General features: G+C 40.6%; 2 protein-coding genes across 2 annotated transcripts in view; one reads left to right on the top strand and one right to left on the bottom strand.

Annotated features, from left to right (window-relative positions):
- XKR9 (XK related 9) overlaps positions 1 to 9,594 on the bottom strand; it is a 29,163-nt gene extending 19,569 nt beyond the window's left edge. Inside the window, exons 1-3 of the mRNA XM_069600232.2 lie at positions 9,510 to 9,594; positions 5,879 to 5,951; positions 511 to 1,039 (exon numbers count right to left, since the gene is read on the bottom strand). Of these exons, the coding sequence (XP_069456333.1) occupies positions 511 to 782 (272 nt within the window). The 5' untranslated portion in view covers positions 783 to 1,039; positions 5,879 to 5,951; positions 9,510 to 9,594. The remainder of the gene's footprint in view (positions 1 to 510; positions 1,040 to 5,878; positions 5,952 to 9,509) is intronic.
- LACTB2 (lactamase beta 2) overlaps positions 9,338 to 22,359 on the top strand; it is a 35,715-nt gene continuing 22,693 nt past the window's right edge. The window contains exons 1-2 of the mRNA XM_069600233.1: positions 9,338 to 9,880; positions 16,542 to 16,705. Of these exons, the coding sequence (XP_069456334.1) occupies positions 9,612 to 9,880; positions 16,542 to 16,705 (433 nt within the window). The 5' untranslated portion in view covers positions 9,338 to 9,611. The remainder of the gene's footprint in view (positions 9,881 to 16,541; positions 16,706 to 22,359) is intronic.

Genomic DNA, 22,359 nt, shown 5'->3' with positions numbered 1-22,359 from the left:
TAGATTCTACTTTCTTTAACCATAAAATAGGTTTTAAACAACTCTATTTTTAAGTTTGTTTTTAGTTCTGAGTGATTCTGTACCCTAGCTAACCACATGGCTACGCAGTAAAAATTTCATCTCATTAAATCAATAATACAAGTTACTTAAAAAAGTAAGTTCTTTCCATCAGAGTTGCAAGTGATAGGCTGTATTTACATAATCAGTTTTAAAATATAAAATAGAGGAGAAAAGATTCGCAAGACATAGAAATGAGTCTTTTTCTTTCTCATAAAAATGTGATAATATATTAGAAAAAGCAACTTAATTCAGTAAATTAAAACATTCTATTAATGAACTTGGAAATTCTGACAGTACAATGACTCATGCAAGCATTGCTAGTGAGAAGCAAGTAACCTTTGTCCTACATGCAAATAGAGAAACTTTGTACATTTCACTAACCAGATGCAGAAAGTAGCTTCTGTCTGAATCAGAGAATAACAGTAGTAAAGATCAAAAGTATATGCTTACCTTGTAAAAACTCCACCTTGCAAGCAATGAAGTAGAAGAAAACAATGATGACTTTCTCGGCCTGCTTCTTTTAAATCAGCCTTGAACCAAGAATAACTAAAACACTGGACCACAAGTGTTCCAAAGAGCATAAAGCTTACTGTTAAAACACCAAAAACATACTGTCTTTCATGAAAAAATCTGACAGACACCCAGATGTCCACAATTAAATCAGTAACATAGATCATAATGCCAAGGACTGACATCATAAAATTCAACTTAGTATATTTCATTATGAATCACTGTATCTCTTGGTTATTTACCTTCTCCTCTCATACATAAAGAAAAAAACACATATTAGTGCATTCTTTGGTGTAGCACTGAATTTTAATTTTCACTCCCTAAATATTTTAAAGAATAAACATTATGAAATTGGAACACTAAAACCAAAGTGACTAATTTTAACTTTCTATTCTAAACCTCTAGTCCAGTTGTTACTAGGCTTTATTCAATCTTGTTTCACAGTGATCTTCATTACAGATGAAAACACCTAAAATAAAACATAAAAATTTCAAAAAATCTTGATTCTAACATTAAAAATCCTAGGCCATGACTTTATCAAAGCCCTACTTTTTCTAAAAATAATATATTACCACTAAATACATTTCTTACAATATATAGCTTTGGGAAAGTAAAGTGTTAGAAATATACTTAATGTTAGGGACCAAACGACGGTCTCTAGGACCTGAGTCATGTTTACCAGAAAGAGACAGGATATGCGCTCATCCTGCCTGGCCAATCATGTAACGCCAGCTACTCCTGTAACTGAGACAAAGAACTGCCTGTATATAAGCCGCCATACTCCTTTGTTCGGGGCTCTTGTCGGATTCCCTTGTGTGGGATGAGACTTGGGCCCTAGCGCGCTAGAGATAAACTCCCTTCTTGCCCTTGCAGTACCGTGGTGGACTTGCTCTCTCTCTCGGTCGGTTCAGAGATACGGGCTCGGAGCATAACACTTAATAGTTGACAACTTCCTCTCAGACTATTTGCTTTTTAAAAAACATAACGTACTCACAAATATATTTACTAAAGGACTATATATAGTGGCAAAAAATTGGAAATAATCTAAATGTATCAACAAGAAGAATTAAATAATGATAGATTCATAAAGTAAAATATCACAAAGCTACTAAAAATATATTTAACAAAGGTCCAGCAGTTGTGAAAATTCTTAATGTGCTTTGATATAGCAATTCCATCTAAGAATCAAGCCTAGGGAAATATTTACAAACATGCACAAAGGTATATGCTCTTTGCAGAACCTTTTTTAAAACAGCAAAAATTGAAAACAACCCAAATGACAATTGAGAAATCTAATTCAATAAATTATGGTACATTCACACTAAAGAATATACTATACAGCCTTTAAAAAGAATGAAGTAGCTTCATATAAACTGATTTCACAAGGTCTCCAAGACATATTAAATGAAAGAAGCAAGTACCAGAAGGATAAATATAGCATGTTGCAGTATATACTTTTTTAATATACATGGAGAGGGGAAAGGAGTGGAGTGGGAAGCAAGTGCAATTTCAATCTTTTAAATATTCTTTCATATTGTTTGAGTTTTTTACAACAGATATGCACTAATGTGTTTTATAATTTCTTAAAACAAAAACAGTAGTAAATGATACTTCTAAAGAATCTTGATGACTGGAGAAAATATTAATAACAGTTACTACACGCCAGGAATTGACCTATATGTTGCAAATAAAATGTCTTCATATAATTCTTACACCAAACTTAGAAGGTAGATATTACTATTATGAAGCCTATTTTATAAACATGAATGCAATCTGCAGATGACATCTGTTCAACCCAACAGGGATTTCTTTAATTGTACTAATGAATTGCCAAGATTTCATATAAAAATCCAGAGTTTTCACTGCTATCAAAGAACTCAAAGATCTGCTACAGTAGACTATCATTTCTTCATGAGCAGTGGGTACCCACCCTAGACGGCAAAGGCTCTCTCAAGTTCACCACAGTAGCCAGTAACCCCACTTCAGTCATTTCAACAGTGAGGTCTCAGTGCCCATGCAGCTATCTAATAGCTGTATTTCCTTAAATATGTTCTTTTTACCTCCCTATCCCTTATCTTCATTTGAAATATGGAGATAATAATGGTATATATCTCAGAGAGTTGTTGTTAAGGTTAAGAAAGGTTATATATATATATATATATAATTCATACAAGCCTCTAGAAAAGTACATGATACAATTAGAGCTTAATAACTGTTAGTTACCATTATTACTTTGCCTGTCTGCCTGATACCTGTAAGCATCTGAGTTTGCAGTCTTTGACTTCACTTTAAAGAATGTTAAGTGGAAAAAATACTGTTATAATCTCAAAGCTTTGAAAATGTAAAGGAAATAGGACTAGAGAAGTAGGAAAAACGTTAACAGTAGTTTCATCTGGGGAATTAACGGTATTATAGATGATTTGTTCTTCATTCTTTTCTATATTTATGAGCTGAACAGTTTCCCTCAAAATTCATACGCTGACGCACTAACCTTCAAAGTGACTGTTCCTAGAGACAGGCCTTTATAGAGGTAATAAGGTTAAAAGAAGTCACAAGGATGGGTCCCTAACCCAATAGGAGTGGTGTCCTTATAAGAAACGACAGAGCAAGAAAAGAGCCATCTGCAAGCCAAAGAAAGAGGCCTCAACAGAAACCAACCCTCCTGGCACCTCAATGTTGGACTTCCAGTCTCCAGACTATGGGAAAAATTAATTTATATTATTTAATCCACCTATCTGTTGGATTCTGTTAAGGCAGCCTGAGTAGATTAACACCCTATGTATTGGGGAAGATGTTATTTAAAAAAACACACACAATCTAATACTTAGCAGTGTTCCTGTCATTTTAGCACTTGTATGTAATTTCTTTTAAAAGTTTTCAGAATAATATTAAAAGATAGTTCACTGTTCTTACAGTAAAAAAAAAACACTCATTATTGCTACTTTTCCTACCAAGAATGTTGTGGCCAACAGGATGGAAAAAAATTTTTTTAAGTCTAAGTATTTCTCATCTAATAGGGCATGAATTTCCCTGCAGCCAGTTTCTTATCTTAAATGAAAGATGTCATGTCACTTTAAGCATGGAGTTTAGCAGGATAAGACTTCATCAAAAAGTTCTGTTTAATTAAATATTTATACCTATGATGTGCTATATTAAGCTCTTGAGATGTATCATGTGTAAAAGAAACAAGAATCCCTGCCATTGTGGAACTTACATCCTAGCACAGAAAGATAATCAAATAATAAAAATAAGTAAAATTAGACATCATATTAGAAGGTGATAAGTGCTACAGAAAGAACAGAGCATTTTAAGGGAAATCAGGAGTTGGAGTAGAGGCAGGTGCATCACAGGTTGTAATTTTAATTAGAATGGTCAGAGCAGGCCTCACTAAGATGGCATCTGAGTAAAGAAATTAGCCATATTGCTATTATATGAGAAAGCTTGCCAGGTGGAAGGAACAGTGAGTTCAGAAGTCTAATGTACTAGATTTTGAGTATGTGGAACAAAATTCCCCAAAATGTTGACGAATTTCTTAACATGAATATATTGGATGTGTTTAATATGTATCCAAGTCCTGTTTAACATCATCTAAAAAAACTGCAATTTCCTAAGCTTCCTATTTAGGAAAAAAAAAAATTTCCATATATAGTAGAAGAAAACAAAGAGTGAAAGTGAAGTCGCTCATTCGTGTCCGACTCTTTGCAACCCCACAGACAGTAGCCTACCAGGCTCCAGGTCCATGGGATTTTCCAGGCAAGAATACTGAAGTGGGCTGCCATTTCCTTCTCCAAGGGATCTTCCCAACCCAGGGGTCGAACCTGGGTAGAACTCCTGCAATGCAGGAGTGCACTGCAGACAGACGCTTTACTATCTGAACCACTAGGGAAGCCCATAGTAGAAGAATAGATAGTATTCTGATAGACGCTGAGTATTTACTATGTGTGAAATGTTTTACAAACTTTATTTAATTCTCACAAATTTCTGTAAGATTATCATCGGCCCCATTTTACAGATCATAAACTGAGGCTTAGAGATGTTGGTATTTGTGTGAGTTATCTCTAATGAGTAAACTAATTTTAATGTACAGGCATGCCTTGGAGACACTATGAGTTCAGTTCCAGACTGCCACAATAAAGCAAATATCACAATGAAGTGAGTCACACAAAGTTTTTGGTTTCCCTATGCATACAAAAATTATGTTTAAGCTGTAACTGTAGTCTATTAAGTGTGCTGCTGCTGCTGCTGCTAAGTCGCTTCAGTCGTGGCCAACTCTGTGCGACCCCATAGACGGCAGCCTACCAGGCTCTGCCGTCCCTGGGATTCTCCAGGCAAGAACACATTAATTATGTTTTAAAACTGTATATACTTAAATTTTAAAATTCTTCATTGCTAAAAAAACTCCTAACCATGATCTCAGCCTTCAGCAAGACAAAATCCTTTTGCAGTTGTAAAAGATAACTGATCACCATGACAAATGTAACAATAATAAAAAAAATTTTGAAGCACTGTGAGAATTACCAAAATTGAACACAGTAACACAAAGAGATCAAATGCTGTTGGGAAAATGGCACTGGTAGACTGGCTCCATGCAGGTTGCCAAAACGTTCAATTTATAAAAACCACAATATCTGAGAAGTGCAATAAAGTGAAGTGCAATAAAACGAGGTAGACCTCCTTGTACACAATTCTTAAACACTCTCCCCACAAATATAGCTTACTTTACCTGGCATGGAAAAGGAAAACTCTAGCCATTTGAATCAAGATTTACAAGATGGGAAAAAATAATTTCTAAGAAACTTAGAAATTGCATTATTGGCAGAATATCAGACTCAATAAACTAATCTGATCTGGCAGCTTTTAAATTCCCAATTTAGTGAAGCAGAACATAATGCCAACTGGAAAGAAAACTACACAGCAAAGTACTTAATAAATATAGCAGCTCTCATAAAAAAGGGCCTGCACTTCCTTCAATAACCACATAGTCGGATAACTTGTATGAAGGATGTTCATATTTATCCCTACAACTGATCACTGTTCCAATACCACCTTATGAGAAATAATGCCAATCTACAAAATTTCACTTCACTTAGAGAATTTGGAACACTGACTTAATAGGCGTTTCAATCCAGTTTCTCATTCAGAGGTCAACCCACCTGTGTGACTATCTGGCTGCCAGCCAAAAAATATAAACTTTGCCCACTGTACAGCTCTCTTCCTCTCTTTGCAATAAAGCAGATACCTGAAGAAGTACAAACCAGCAAATGTTCATTTGTCAATCAAATTTAATACACATAATATACAGACTTACTTGCCACATATAAAAAGACTTCTTTAATTCAAAGTTCCTTCTGGAAAATCTTCATCCTGGGAATTTTTTTTTTCTTCCTCACAGAAAATAAGCATTATTAAAGAGTGTGTAAACCTTTAAGATCCAAACCAAAATGAAACTGAAATCACCTGTTAGTCACATGTGCGATATTCTAATCCAGTGATAAGAGTCTATATCATTGTGACCATAGTACATCCTTTTTTTTTTAACTATCACCTTGGGGGAAGGAATTACATGGCTCCTTTTAAGGCTGATGAGTTTACAAGTTTTTACTATATAATCAATTAATTCTTTTAAAAAATACAATATGCTTCACAGCATATCTAAATGGACAATTCATGTTTGAAAGGGAGAGATTCCTGAATTTTAAATACTCTAATAAAGAATTTACAATGTATTATTAATAGAGCCCTACCTACCTAATTTTTCAAATTTTATACCTTCTCAAACCCTATGCCCCAAGAACATATGATCATTGGTTTCTATTACCAAAATAAACATTACAATTCTTATTTCCAAGCCTTTGCTTGGTTATTTACTGTCCAGAAAACCCTTCTTCCTCCAGCTACCTGATAAAAGTTATATCAATCCTTTAAGAATCAGCTAACATCCACTACTGTTAAGCTTTCTCAGATCATCCTAATTTCTCTCCTTCCTTCTAGCAATCTCACCACTTTCACTATACTTCTATAGGATTCACCTGAATATGCTTTAAAATATTATCATGTACATCTCCTTTTTAGTTATAAGCCTCTATAAAGCTATCCTATTCATTTTTACACACATTCCCGCACATCAATGACAATACATGTCAGAGGTAGCTGATCAATTATTGTAACTGTAACTGAACAGAATGTAAAACTCACTGGTCTTCTTTCATGGGAACTTAAAACTTCAAGTTACATTGATATTCACAAAGACTCAGTTTTGAATCTGCAGCCTCCATCTTTCTTCCTAGCTCAAGCCATACATCTAACTATTTGTGGATTTCTTTATGGGGATATCCCACAATGAACTCAACTTAAACTCCTCTAAACCAAGTTCATCACCTACACTCTGTTCTGCTCTTCTGCTAGTGTCTAACTTCTCCTTCTACGACTCAAGTCACTTTTAAATTATTTGTTGGGCCCATTTCTTCATCTACCAAATGAAGACCCTGGCAAGGAACTAAATGGGATTGAGATGGAAGGCACAAGGGAAATTCTAATTCACGAGAAAAAAAAAAAAAAAGTTAAGGAATAAGAAAGTTGAGCTGCCCACAAAAATAGTTCCACTCTCTTCTCAAAGGTTTGCTGACTTTCCAGGAGAGAGGTTTTAAAATGGGAAGCCAGCTTCTTGCTGGAAGAGCTACTGATAACAGACAAATAAATATTGTTGAGTTGAAAATACTTGATATAGGGAATTTTGATGATTATCCCAAGAAGTCTTTAAAGGACTTGTTGCTTGCCTTCCCATTGCAAAGGAGATAATTCACATGATTGTTTCAATGAAGGTTTTTGAAACATTTTGCTATTAAAAGTACATCTTAAAGACACAGGGAAAGAAATTTGCCACACATAATCTAGGTGTGTTTTCAAGAAATCTGGAATATTAAACTTTCGATTTGTAATATAAATACTGCATACAGAGCAACAATCCTTTCTCCAGAAGCACCTGCCAAAAAGGATGTTAAAAATGCATGCCCTACAACCTAGAGGGGTGGGATGGGGTAGGAGGCGGATTCAAGAGGGAGGGGGTGTGTATGTACCTATGGGGCATTCATGTTAATGTACGGCAGAAACCAACATAATATTGTAAAGCAATTATCCTCCAATTAGAAATAAATAATTATCTTTAAAAAGGCCTAAATTTTAGAACCACTAGCATCTAATGTATCAATTTATCATTTCTTTTGAAAAAGGCATGGGCTAGGATATCACACGTGTTCCACATCTTTTACATACATACAATTGCCCATAAGGGAATGAAACTGATTATGAGATCTGTGCATTCCCTTTTAGATAAACAGTAACTGGTTTTGTTTTGTTTTTTAATATGGGGAAGGTTAGTTAACACTAGGGTAGTTAACTGCTCAGCAGATTAGAAAAGGACTCCTTACAAAGAAACAGAAGTCCTTTATGTCTTGGACACAACCTCCCACCAAGACCACACCCCCAACACACACGCTCGCGTCTCCCCTAGTCTTGGGGTTGGTGGGGGTACTGCAAGTGGCACAAAAGGGAGCGGAGCTCCTTGAACCCACTGCAGGTGAGGCGTGGGATGTTGGTACAAGGTTGGGGCATGTCTGCAAACCTCCGTTTTGTGCCTGTAAAATGGACATAAAAATATTGCCTTCTTCACATTGTGAAGATTAAAGGAGATAGTAGTCAAAGCTATGGTTTTCCCAGTGGTCATGTATGGATGTGAGAGTTGGACTGTGAAAAAAGCTGAGTGCCAAAGAATTGATGCTTTTGAACTGCGGTGTTGGAGACGACTCTTGCGAGTCCCTTGGACAGCAAGGAGATCTAACCAGTCCATTCTAAAAGAGATCAGTCCTGGGTGTTCACTGGAAGGACTGATGCTAAAGCTGAAACTCCAATATTTTGGCCACCTCATGCGAAGAGTTGACTCATTGGAAAAGACCATGATGCTGGGAGGGATTGGGGGCAAGAGGAAAAGGGGACAGCAGAGGAAAAGATGGCTAGATGGCATCACCGACACAATGGACATCAGTCTGGGTGAATTCCGGGAGTTGGTGATGGACAGGGAGGCCTGGCCTGCTGCGATTCATGGGGTCGCAGAGTCAGACACGACTGAGCGACTAAACTGAACGTTTGTAAAATGCACTCGGCACAGCTGCTGCGGCAAAGTCGCTTCAGTCGTGTCCAACTCTGTGCGACCCCATAGACGGCAGCCCACCAGTCTCCCCATTCCTGGGACTCTCCAGGCAAGAACACTGGAGTGGGTTGCCATTTCCTTCTCTAATGCAGGAAACTGAAAAGTGAAAGTGAAGTCGGTCAGCCGTGCCCGACTCTTCGCAACCCCATGGACTGCAGCCCACCAGGCTCCTCCATCCACGGGATTTTCCAGGCAAGAGTACTGGAGTGGGTTGTCATTGCCTTCTCCACAGCAGTAAGTGCTAAACAAACCACCTACTCCAGTACTCTTGCCTGGAAAATTCCATGGACGGAGGAGCCTGATAGACTACAGTCCATGGGGTCGCGAAGAGTCGGACACGACTGAGCGACTTCACTTTCACTGCTATTTATTATAAAAGATAAACCAGTTCCTCCTCACACACCCACCCTGACCTGAAAACCCGACTAGCTACCCTTCCCGGGATTCCGTGCTCTGTAACTAACCCGAAACCTGCCTACCCCTTGCTCCATTCCAAGACTTCCCGGGTTAAAATGTGTCTTTCGCAGTCGAACAAACTAGCCTGCCTGAAAACAAACTCCTGCAAAACCACCAGGCTCTGTGACAGGCGGCAGCACGCAAGGGCCGGAGTCCAGTCTCGCCTCAGGCCGCCGCGCGCCTCGTGCCAGCGAACAACCTCGCGCTGCCGCCCACGAAACTCGGCTAGAGTCACGTGCCACTGGCCCGCCTCACCGCAAGTCCGCGACTCCCCCACCTGCTGGGCTCGCGCGTCAACACGTGATCTCCGGCCCCGCCCACGGCACCAGGGGTGATTTCCCCGGCCCGCCCACTTCGCTCGTGCTACGCCACGTGACCTATGTCCCCGCCCCCTGCACAGCTACGGGTCCACGCCCCATCCACTCGCGCGGCGTCAGGTGACCGCCGGCCCCGCCCCCGGCCTTGTTGCTGGTTCCGCGCCTGGGCGGTCTTGCCTGCTCCGCGGCGGCGAGCGGCAGGGGAGGAGATGGCTGCCACCTTGCAACGCATAGAACGGCTGTCCAGTCGGGTGATTCGCGTCCTAGGCTGTAACCCGGGTCCCATGACCCTGCAGGGCACCAACACCTACCTGGTGGGGACCGGCCCCAGGTAAACGTTTCTCCACCCTCGCCATCATACCTACCGCCCCTCGGGACGCACGGAGCTGGGCCTGCGGGGACTGCTCGCGGCGGGTGGAGAGGCTGTGCGCCTGCAGCCTGCACTGTGGGGTCCTGCCCCAGCCCACCCCGATTCGGACACCCCCTCCCCAAAATCACTTCCACCCGACGTAGTCAACTGTCTTAACTTACAAATGGCTAAGGAAAAACGGACATGTTTCCTGTTTTCGAGACCCAATTTACTTTGTTTGATTTTGAAAGCCAGAGTGAGGTTAAGTTGTTGAGACACTAGGATCGCTTGGAGTTAAGAATCCAAGAATGCGTTTACTTTCCTCACCTGACTTTCACTGGTGGTTGGCCCTGAGTTTGACTTCCGTTCGCAAAAGCGAGAGGTTGTATTGAGGCCTTTTTCTTAACTCTATAGCGGAGAGCAGGATTTCCTTGCTTCAAATTGCTCGAGTCAGGGAAAGAGCTAGCCAGCTTGGGGAAAGAAGAGCTAACTTTGTTTCTTGTTACTGTTGTGTGACTTTATTTTAAATATTTTTAACTATTTTAAATTATTCTGCGAATGGAATAACCTGTCTGTATTTTCAAGATTTTTGTCTTGTTCAGACGCATTCTGTTTTAGTGGTATGATGGAGGAACGGTAACATGTCAGTTACTGCACAGCAAGTGCATTGAGCAATCTTTGTGTAGTCCTTACTCTAGATAATAAAAATTGAAAATAAGATATAGTTTACCTTGAGCCCAGAATTTAATTATTCAGTCTGGACGTGTTCGTCAGTTAAACTTAATGACTCAGTCGTGGCCGACTCTTTGTGACCCTATGGACTGCAGCACGCCAGGTTTCCCTGTCAATCACCAACTCTGGAAGCGTGCTCAAACTCATGTCCATCGGTCAGTGATACCATCCAACCATCTCATCCTCTGTCGTCCCCTTCTCCAGCCTTCAATCTTTCCCAGCGTCAGGGTCTTTTCCAATGAGTCGATTCTTCACATCAGGTAGCCAAAGTATTGGAGTTTCAGCATCACTCCTTCCAATGAGTATTCAGGATCGATTTCCTTTAGGATTGACTGGTTTGATCGCCTTGCTGTCTAAGGGACTCTCAAGAGTCTTCTCCAACACCACAGTTCAAAAGCATCAATTCTTTGGTGCTCAGCTTTCTTTACGGTCCAACTCTCACATCCTTACATGACTACTGGAAAAACCATAGCTTTGACTAGACAGACCTTGTTGGTAAAGTAATGTTTCTGCTTTTAAATGTGCTGTCTAGGTTGGTCATAGCTTTTCTTCCAAGGAGCAAGTGTCTTTCAATTTCATGGCTGCAGTCACTATCTGCAGTGATTTTGGAGCCCCCAAAAATAAAGTCTCTCACTGTTTCCATTGTTTCCCCATCTATTTGCCATGAACTAGACGTGTTACGGAGAAGGCAATGGCACCCTACTCCAGTACTCTTGCCTGGAAAATCCCATGGATGGAGGAGCCTGGTGGGCTGCAGTCCATGGGGTTGCTCGGAGTCGGGCACGACTGAGAGACTTCACTTTCACTTTTCTGCATAGGAGAAGGAAATGGCAACCCACTCCAGTGTTCTTGCCTGGAGAATCCCAGGGATGGTGGAGCCTGGTGGTCTGCTGTCTGTGGGGTCTCACAGAGTTGGACACAACTGAAGCAACTTAGCCGCAGCAGCAGACATGTTACAATTAGTAAAATTAGTTGATTAATAAACAGTTTAATAAGTAGTTTATTGGGTTTTCATTTGAAGTATCCACTGTATTTGCCTTTTTCTGGTAAATCGGTTTTAGAAGCAGCAGCTTGGAGAATCTGGAAGTACTGACCATCTAGCAGAAAGCAAAAAGTTGAGTCAGGATAAACAACGCAGAGTCAGAGCTTTAAGCTGCCTCCGGGGTCTAGGCGAACAGAAAATTAGGCAGAAAAAAATACCTGATATCTAGCATAGAGTCGGGGTTGGCTTAGACCCACTCACCCCAGGAAGTCTATAGGTGTGCTCTTCACTTTTCAGTGTGTCGTCTTAAATGAGTTCTAAAGTCAGTACCTAAGATGAAAATTGCATATAGTCAAAATTATCCTTGGAAGTCTCTCAGGAAAACACAACATAGGAGATCAGTGTACTGTGTCTCAAAAAGTTCAACACAGCCTGTTTTTCCTCCAGCGATGAAACAGATGGCTGGTTCTGTTTGAAAACCAGATGAAGAAATTGGCGGGGGTTGGGGACAATGTTGTATGAAAAATCCATACTGTATCTTTAAACACTAGAATCACACTCAGCGTGGCAAAGTGCTGGTGCTAAAAGACATGAAGAACCTGAAGCTGGTTGAGAGAAGAACAGATTCCCCGTCTTTGATGTTGCACTACTTAGACTACTATGAATGGCCAGTGGAATCACTCACAGATGAGAGCGAGAGAGATGATGTTGAGCCCATGCAACTGAGCTGTGATAAGTTAATGTGCCAGTGCTGCTGCTCTGCTGTATAAAGTGGATGTTCAGTTCAGTTCAGTCGCTCAGTTGTGTCCGACTCTTTGCAACCCCATGAATCGCAGCACGCCAGGCCTCCCTGTCCATCACCAACTCCCAGAGTTCTCTCAAACTCACATCCATCGAGTTGGTGATGCCATCCAGCCATCTCATCCTCTGTCGTCCCCTTCTCCTCCTGCCCAATCCCTCCCAGCATCAGAGTCTTTTCCAATGAGTCAACTCTTCGCATGAGGTGGCCAAAGTACTGGAGTTTCAGCTTTAGCATCAGTCCTTCCAAAGAACACCCAGGACTGATTTCCTTTAGAATGGACTGGTTGGATCTCCTTGCTGTCCAAGGGACTCTCAAGAGTCTTCTCCAACACCACAGTTCAAAAGCATCAATTCTTCAGTGCTCAGCTTTCTTCACAGTCCAACTCTCACATCCATACATGACCACTGGAAAAACCATAGCCTTGACTAGATGGACCTTTGTTCGCAAAGTAATGTCTCTTCTTTTGAATATGCTATCTAGGTTGGTCATAACTTTGCTTCCAAGGAGTAAGTGTCTTTTAATTTCATGGCTGCAATCACCATCTGCAGTGATTTTAGGGCCCCCCGAAATAAAGTCAGCCACTGTTTCCACTGTTTCCCCATCTATTTCCCATGAAGTGATGGGACCAGATGCCATGATCTTCGTTTTCTGAATGTTGAGCTTTAAGCCAACATTTTCACTCTCCTCTTTCACGTCCATCAAGAGCCTTTTTAGTTCTTCTTCACTTTCTGCCATAAGGGTGATGTCATCTGCATATCTGAGGTTATTGATATTTCTCCTGGCAGTCTTGATTCCAGCTTGTGCTTCTTCCAGCCCAGCGTTTCTCATGATGTACTCTGCATAGAAGTTAAATAAGTAGGGTGACAATATACAGCCTTGATGTACTCCTTTTCCTTTTTGGAACCAGTCTGTTGTTCCATGTCCAGTTCTAACTGTTGCTTCCTGACCTGCATATAGGTTTCTCAAAAGGCAGGTCTAGTAGATGTTAGGTGGCTAGAAATGAAAAGTAATTGGGTCCAGGTGATTCTGATAAGTGAGATCCATCTATTCCACTAAGATCACTGGTGGCTCGTGTATCACTAAACCCAGTGGCATTTTACCATTCCCATCTTATTTGAACTTGAGTATCTTTTGATGCTGTGGACCACTCCCTGATTTATTGACACGGCCTTCTCCTGGTTTGTTCTCACCTCTCTAGCTATTCTACTCTCCAGCAATCTCCTTTATAGAATCATCCTCTTTACCAGATATTTTAAGCTGTTGAGTTCCTCAGGAGACAGTCTTACTCTTTCTTCTGTTCTCATCGTTGTATTCTCTACCCAGAGGATTTTGACTACTTCCTGGGCTTCACCTGTTGTATTCATTAATAACTCCCGAATTTATAGCTCCATTGTAGACAAATCCAGGTTCATCTTCAGACAAGGGTAGCCAACTGCTTTTTTATATCTCTGATTGGATACTCGAAACTACCTGTCTTCTTCCAGTTGTCTGAATCTTGGTAAACAGAACCATCCTCATATATAATCAAGGTAAGTACTTAAGTACCCTCCTTGTCCACTTTTCTTTACTTCCTGCACACACATATCCAAGCCATTATAAAGATCTCAACATTTCCACTGCTGTTAACCTGTCCAAGCCAGTACAACTCTAGCTTATGCTTTTAAAATAGTTTCTCACTGGCCTGTCTGCGTTTACTTTTGTCCCTGTTCAATCCGTTCTTCCCCACATAGCCAAAGTAGCAGTGTATGGTTTTTATTTTTGTGTTTTGGTCACTTATCCTGCAGCAGGCTAGCCTAACGTATTCACTGGCTGATTGCAGGGTTCCAGTGGAATGAGAGGAAGTATGTAAAGACCTAGAGGCAAAGGCTTACAATCACTTTCATGTCAGTCCATTGGCCATAGGAAAACCCAGTGTACATCCATACTCAAAGGATGAGGAAACAGGCCCTAGTCCTTGGTGGCAAGAACTTCAAAGTGACATTTCAAGAGACACTGTTAAATGTAGATGAAAATTGAAACTTCATTTTTTCCTTGCAGGATGCTTAATAAAATGAGGTCCTATTTGTAAAGTATTAATACAACTTAGTCTTGATTAAGTTGTGCTTTAATAAAACACTTATGGTATTTTTTTTAATTTCTGGAGACATAGTATTTCTTACTGTTTTAAATGGGATTTAATTAAAAGAGAAAAAAGAAAGCTTTCATTCATTCATAGTAGAAAAGTGCCTAAGTGCCTATAGTGTTTCAGGTAGTGTATTAAGGGTGTCCTATGAACTTGGCAGAAAAAATACACCTTTAACAAAAGCTTTGTTTTCTCTTGTCTTAGAGACTTGTAGATACCATAAATCATCAGATAGCCCCCAAAATGAATATATAATTTAAAATTTGATGTGACCAGTGAAGAGTAAGTCTGCTGCTGCTGCTAAGTCGCTTCAGTCATGTCTGACTCTGTGCGACCCTAGAGACGGCAGCCCACCGGGCTCCCCCGTCCCTGGGATTCTCAAGGCAAGAACACTGGAGTGGGTTGCCGTTTCCTTCTCCAATGCATGAAAGTGAAAAGTGAAAGTGAAGTCATTCAGTTGTGTCCGACTCCTAGCGACCCCATGGACTGCAGCCTACCAGGCTCTTCCGTCCATGGGATTTGCCAGCCAAGAGTACTGGAGTGGGTTGCCATTGCCTTCTCAGAAGATTAAGTCTAGGATAGTATAATTAAAGGTTTTAATCCAGTTATCACTGTCAGAAGTTTCCAGTGTGGCAATTCAGTCAACATCAGAAATCACAGAAGAGATATCATTAACACTTAAACTCAGGTTTTTCCAGGGCAAGATGGGGTTTTGCCTTGTGAGACAAGCATAACACATTTTTGATGTTAAAAATGTAAAAAGCAACAAAAAAGAAAAGCATAGCACATAGTAGATCATTCATAAACAGCTATTGAGGAATTAATGCACAAATGAATAACAGACTTTTTATCAAGATGAATCCTGTCTCCCCCAGCCTCAGCTTGAGAGGGATTCTTGTGAAACAGCATGAATTTAAGAAGTTGGTGAATTGGTTCTTGAGGAGGAAAATGTCCCCATTATTTCTTCACTTCAGAGAGAAAGACTGTTGCCCCCATAAAACAGTACTGTTCCGTCGCTCAGTCGTGTCTGACTGTTTGTAACCCTGTGGACTACAACATGCCAGGCTTCCCTCTCCTTCACCGTCTTCCCAGAGTTTGCTCTAACTCATGTCTGTTGAGTCGATGATGCCATCCAACCATCTCATCATCTGTTGCCTCCTTCTCCTGCCCTCAGTCTTTCCCAGCATCAGGGTCTTTTCCATTGAGTCTGCTCTTTGGATCAGGTGCCAAAGTATTGGAGCTTCAGCGTCAGTACTTCCAGTGAATATTCAGGTTGATAAAACAGGGAGGAAGGGCAAACAAAGCAGAAGGAGGTTTCAGAACCACAAAGCAGAAAAAGTAAGTTGTCTAAGTAAAGGAAGGAAACAGCTCAAACATTCCCCCACCCCCACCCCTTGCTCCCCTGCTGCCCTCACTTTCCCATACGGAAACCCCAGTACTTCATTTTGTATGTAGTGCAGAAGACTACATTTCCTTAGGGAAACCACTGAATCAGCTTCTTCCCTATTGCTCAGACATTTGAGGATGCTGTAAAAAATCTCGAGAGCAGAGTGAATAAACATGCATATTCTGGCATCAGAATACCTGGGCTTGAATGTTGGTTCTGCCATTTCTTTGCAAAGTAACCTTGGGCCAGTTACTTAATTTCTGGATATAATAATGAAAAGCCTACCTTCAGAGTTTGTTACAAGGAATACAGTTGTAAAAACATGTAAGATCCTTGGAACTGTGCCTTCCTTCTTGTTTTTTTCTTTTAAATGCTATGTAAGTGTTCAATGTCATTGCTGTTATTCCTCGTTGAGACTCGCATTTAGCTTTTAAGTTTTTTCAAAGAATCTTCTTAAGGTGAGATGATTATAGTTAAGCTTATATGCATCTGGTTTTCAAGCACTTTAGAAGCAAGGCAATTTATGCAGTTTCTTACACGTGCTGTAAATTATCTGTGTGAGAAATATATTGATACTATGTGTTCTGATTGTTTGATTATCTTCCATTTAATTTTCAGGAGGATCCTCATCGACACTGGAGAACCATCAATCCCAGAATATATCAGCTGTTTAAAGCAGGCTCTGACGGAATTTAACACAGCCATCCAGGAAATCATAGTGACCCATTGGCACCGTGATCATACTGGAGGCATAGCAGATATTTGTAAAAGCATCAATAATGGTAAACAGAAAATATTCATTAAGCACATTGAAGAAAACTGTGTTTTCAGGATCATTTAATTCAGTTAACAGAGCTAAGTAAGCTAGTAAACCATTTACTGAATACCCCGTAATTAAATGGTACTTTCAGAAACTACTGTAACTTGAAAACTAGCCCCAATTTTAACAAAGAAGGAAAGAAAAGTCCTATTTTCTACCTCTGATCTCTTTTACGTGGTATTTTTCCCCGATGCCCATAACAAAGGTCAGTTTTAATTTAGTTTGTGTGACACTTACTATTTCAGATTAAATAGTAAGCAGCTACTGTTGAATGTTTACTGTGTGCCCAGCACTGTGCCGATCACGTGGCCTGAGTACTGTGAGGTGGGTGTGTTCTTATCCGTATGTCTTCCAGAGCATAAGGCAGTCACCGTGATAAACTGAACTACTGGGGAGGGGGTGTCATATTGGTAATTCTCTGTCCTTGAAACCTCTTAAGTACTGACACTTCACCATCTTTCTCATTCCCTCATCCCATCACACACATAGTTTCATCCACCCATCCATTCCTCTACCAAACACTGGAGTGACTGCTATATGCAGGTACTATGCTTGACGCAAGGAACCTAGCAGTGAATAAAACATGGAGCTTTATTCTCACAGGGAAGGTAAATGGTAAATGGATCATAGATCAGATGGTGACAGGTACTACAAAGAAAAGTAAAGTGACAACATGAAAGCAAGGGGAGAAAGGGTTAAGCAGAGGAGGGCAGTGGCAGAGAGATCCAGGGTGGAGGGAGAGGCGGTAAGCTGTACAGTGTCTGAGAGCGGGGCTTACCTGGCTGAGGGCATTGCAGGGCCAGAGATACCGGAACAGTACTGTGCTTGGCCTGTCCAAGGCACTGGAAAGACAAGGAAGTTGAGGAAGCTCATTCACACAAGGGATGCACGTAGCATTCAACTAGTATTATCTGTATTACTGTCTTTTTAGGCCTTGAGACTAATTGGGACACCAAGATGTTCTCAGGCCCAGCACCAATATCACCAGGATGCCGATTGTGAAAACCTGTCTAACCTGTCTTACCTTCTCACTTCCTTTCTTCCAATCCAAGGGGACTATCCACTGCAGGAAATTATTCTTTCTTAGTCTGACCTGTCCTCGCCTTTGTTTTTCTTGTCCATCATTAAATTTTGCAAAGTGAAAAACTATACTGAGGACCCTTAATTACCTCTGGTCAGTTCTTTTAACATGAGGGTCAGGGTGATGAATTAAAATACTTATGGCCCCCTTTTTCTCCTTCATGAATCAGCTTTATTGAGCTTGAATTCACATACGTAAAATGTACCCATGTGTAGTGTATAGTTTGGCAAACATTGATGTGACCACTCCAATCAAGATAATTCTCCCAACACCCCAGAAAGATCTGCCAGTGGCCACCCTCAACAACCACACATCTGCTTCGTTTTGCCATAGGTTAGTTTTGTGTGTGTTTTGAAGTTTCCTATAATGGAAGAATACAGAACCACTCTTTGTCTGGCTTCGCTCACACCACATTTTGTCTCTGAGATTCACCTGTGTTTCATGCGTCAGTAGTCTGTCCCTTTCTTATTGCCAAACAGTAACTCATGGTAGGAATATACCACCATCGGTGTGTATCCATTCACCTATTAATGGCCATCTGACCCACTTCCTTCAAATTAAACATGAAAATAGGTTTGAGTTCCCTACAAAATAATATTTATTTAATAAATTAACTATTATATTGATTTAAAAGGAGAAATTTGACACAGCTTTATAGCCACAAAAACTTTAGTGCTTATTTGAGACGTGGCTAGTGTTTCATTCTGAACTCTGTGGAAACTAGACCAGCTACATGCAGACCTTGAGGTGCTCAGCACTAAAAAATTGTTCAGAGGTAACTTTCAGGGTCTCCTCCCCAAAGTTCCATATATTTCTGTATTCTCTCAATGGTTAATCGCTATCATTTTTGTTCCATTTCACTTTTTTTGTTCCATATTTTAATTATTAGTTTAAATTTTTTTATAATTTTGTTTAGCTGTTAGCATGGCAGAAAATTTCAACTACTTTACAGTGCTAGCCACCTATGTTTCTAACAGGACACACCAAAATTATAAATGCCATTTATAAGATTTTTGTGGGAAGATAAGTTAATTGCTCCGTCATGTCCTACTCTTTATGACCCCATGGACTACAGCCCACCAGGCTCCTCTGTCCATGGGGATTCTGCAGGCAAGAATATTGGAGTGGGTTGCCATGCCCTACCCCAGGAGATCTTCCCAACCCAGGGATCAAACCTGAGTCTCTCGCATTCTTGGCAGATTCTTTACCATCTGAGCCACCAGGGAAGACTGCCTCTTAAGCAAACTGCTTACAAAATGTAAAATACAATCAGTATGTGATTTGGGAACTCCTATGGCACCCCACTCCAGTACTCTTGCCTGGAAAATCCCATGGACGCAGGAGCCTGGTGGGCTGCAGTCCATGGGGTCGCTAGGAGTCGGACAAGACTGAACGACTTCACTTTCACTCTTCACTTTGATGCATTGGAGAAGGAAATGGCAACCCACTCCAGTATTCTTGCCTGGAGAATCCCAGGGACGGGGGAGCCTGGTGGGCTGCCATCTATGGGGTCGCACAGAGTCGGACACGACTGAAGTGACTTAGCAGCAGCAGCAGCAGCAGTGGCTTACAGGGAACCAGAATTTTACCAGACGTGAGAACTAGATGGCCTCTGGCTGTCTGAGTGTTTTGGTTTGGTTTGGGGTAAATCTTATAAAGTATATTTTGTTTTCTGATTATTATTTTGCAGCTAAAGTTGGGCCTTTGCCATGTGTTTAACACCCAAGCCTTAGGAGTCAAACAGTTGCTTCCTGCTTTTCAATTAGAATGTGTTTTTATTAGAAAGTATTATACATGAGCAATATCACATGTTTGTATCAGCTTAAATGATTAGCATCAACAATGTTGTTATAATCCATAAACCTTAACAAATGACTGAGGGTTTCCTCCTGTTTAAATAATTATATGATGGAGACAGAAATTAGTTGCCAAGTGCAGGGAGAAGGAAAGAATAAGGAGTGAATGCCATTGAGTAGGAGGATTTGAAAACATTCTAAAATTTTATAGTGCTCATGGTGTATAGTTCTTTGAATATACTTTAAAAAAAAACAAACCTAACAATAGTGAGTTGCACATTTCAAAAGGGTCGAGTTTATAGTATGTGAATTCCATCTGAGTAATAATATGATTGCTTTCAGCATGCCTGTCTTCATCTTGCCTGTATAGATTGCTATTGTGAATAGGATATGTGTTTTCAAATTTGCACATTATGATACAGACTTATTTTATCATATGACATTTGTTTTGTAATTTTGAGATAGTTGTGAGTTTTTTGGAAGGGTCGTCTGCCAAAGATCTCATAACTAGAGGTAAAATATCTCCACTGCTTCACTGAAAGGCAAAATTGTGTAGATTACTAAATAAAAACAAAAAGCCTCACTATCTCACTCTAGAATGAAGACAGCCTTATTGTGTAATGTCAGTTCCCAGCATGACATACTGTTTTTTGCCTCTGCCTCTTAAGATGCAAAGTAATGGGGTTTAGAGCTGAGAAGAGGGAAGGTCTAGTTGCTGTTGTTTTATTTTATTTGCGGTATTTCTGTCTCCTCCCTACCAGCCAGATTTCTATCCTTTGTCAGTTTTCCTCAGAATGTTTTCTTCTCCTGTATTTCCACTAATGCCACCCTAGCCCTGATGCTCACTATCTTTCAGTGGATTTATTGCAGTCACCTCACCCCACCCCTGTCTTTCTTACCTCTCCCCCTGCAGTCTCCCCACCTTCAGCCATCATACTCATCTACCTGTTAACACTATTTCATTTTCTTACTAAAGAGTGTACAGTAGCCACATACAGTGAAGTTTAAATCCTTCTGTTCTGTGAAGGGCACTTTAAGGCCCTCCATGATCTGAGCTCATCTTACTTACCCCACTTTCCCTCCACATTTCCAGCCAGTGTTTTGCTTTGGCAAATTTGGCCTTGGAATGCGGAATGAAGCAGGGCAAAGACTAATAGAATTTTGCCAAGAAAATGCACTGGTCATAGCAAACACCCTTTTCCAACAACACAAGAGAAGACTCTGCACATGGACATCACCAGATGGTCAACACCAAAATCACATTGATTATATTCTTTGCAGCCAAAGATGGAGAAGCTCTATACAGTCAGCAAAAACAAGACCGGGAGCTGACTGTGGCTCAGATCGTGAACTCCTTATTGCCAAATTCAGACTTAAATTGGAGAAAGTAGGGAAAACCGCTAGACCATTTAGGTATGACGTAAATCAAATCCCTTATGCTTATACAGTGGAAGTGAGAAATAGATTTAAGGGCCTAGATCTGATGGATAGAGTGCCTGATGAACTATGGAATGAGGTTCATGACATTGTACAGGAGACAGGGATCAAGACCATCCCTATGGAAAAGAAATGCAAAAAAGCAAAATGGCTGTCTGGGGAGGCCTTACAAATAGCTGTGAAAAGAGATGTGAAAAGCAAAGGAGAAAAGAAAAGATATAAGCATCTGAATGCAGAGTTCCAAAGAATAGCACAGAGAGATAAGAAAGCCTTCCTCAGCGATCAATGCAAAAAAATAGAGGAAAACAACAGAATGGGAAAGACTAGAGATCTCTTCAAGAAAATTAGAGATACCAAGGGAACATTTTATGCAAAGATGGGCTCGATAAAGGACGGAAATGGTATGGACCTAACAGAAGCAGAAGATATTAAGAAGAGGCGGCAAGAATACACAGAAGAACTATACAAAAAAGATCTTCATGACCCGGATAATCATGATGGTGTGATTACTCATCTAGAGCCAGACATCCTGGAATGTGAAGTCAAGTGGGCCTTAGAAAGCATCACTACGAACAAAGCTAGTGGAGGTGATGGAATTCCAGTTGAGCTATTTCAAATCCTGAAAGATGATGCTATTGAAGTGCTACACTGAATATGCCAGCAAATCCGGAAAACTCAGCAGTGGCCACAAGACTGGAAAAGGTCAATTTTCATTCCAATCCCAAAGAAAGGCAATGCCAAAGAATGCTCAAACTACCGCACAATTGCACTCATCTCACACGCTAGTAAAGTAATGCTCAAAATTCTCCAAGCCAGGCTTCAGCAATACGTGAACTGTGAACTTCCAGATGTTCAAGCTGGTTTTAGAATAGGCAGAGGAACCAGAGATCAAATTGCCAACATCCACTGGATCATCAAAAAAGCAAGAGAGTTCCAGAAAAACATCTATTTCTGCTTTATTGACTATGTCAAAGCCTTTGACTGTGTGGATCACAATAAACTGTGGAAAATTCTGAAAGAGATGGAAATACCAGAGCACCTGACCTGCCTCTTGAAAAATCTGTATGTAGGTCAGGAAGCAACAGTTAGAACTGGACATTGAACAACAGACTGGTTCCAAAAAGGAAAAGGAGTACGTCAAGGCTGTATATTGTCACCCTGCTTATTTAACTTATATGCAGAGTACATCATGAGAAATGCTACTGGAAGAAACACAAGCTGGAATCAAGATTGCCAGGAGAAATATCAATAACCTCAGATATGCAGATGACACCACCCTTATGGCAGAAAGTGAAGAAGAAC

The sequence above is a fragment of the Ovis canadensis genome, chromosome 9 (assembly GCF_042477335.2).
Source record: "Ovis canadensis isolate MfBH-ARS-UI-01 breed Bighorn chromosome 9, ARS-UI_OviCan_v2, whole genome shotgun sequence".
NCBI classification, from domain to species: domain Eukaryota; kingdom Metazoa; phylum Chordata; class Mammalia; order Artiodactyla; family Bovidae; genus Ovis; species Ovis canadensis.
The sequence above is the reverse complement of the archived record's forward strand: the minus strand, read 5'-3'. Positions and strand labels throughout refer to the sequence as shown.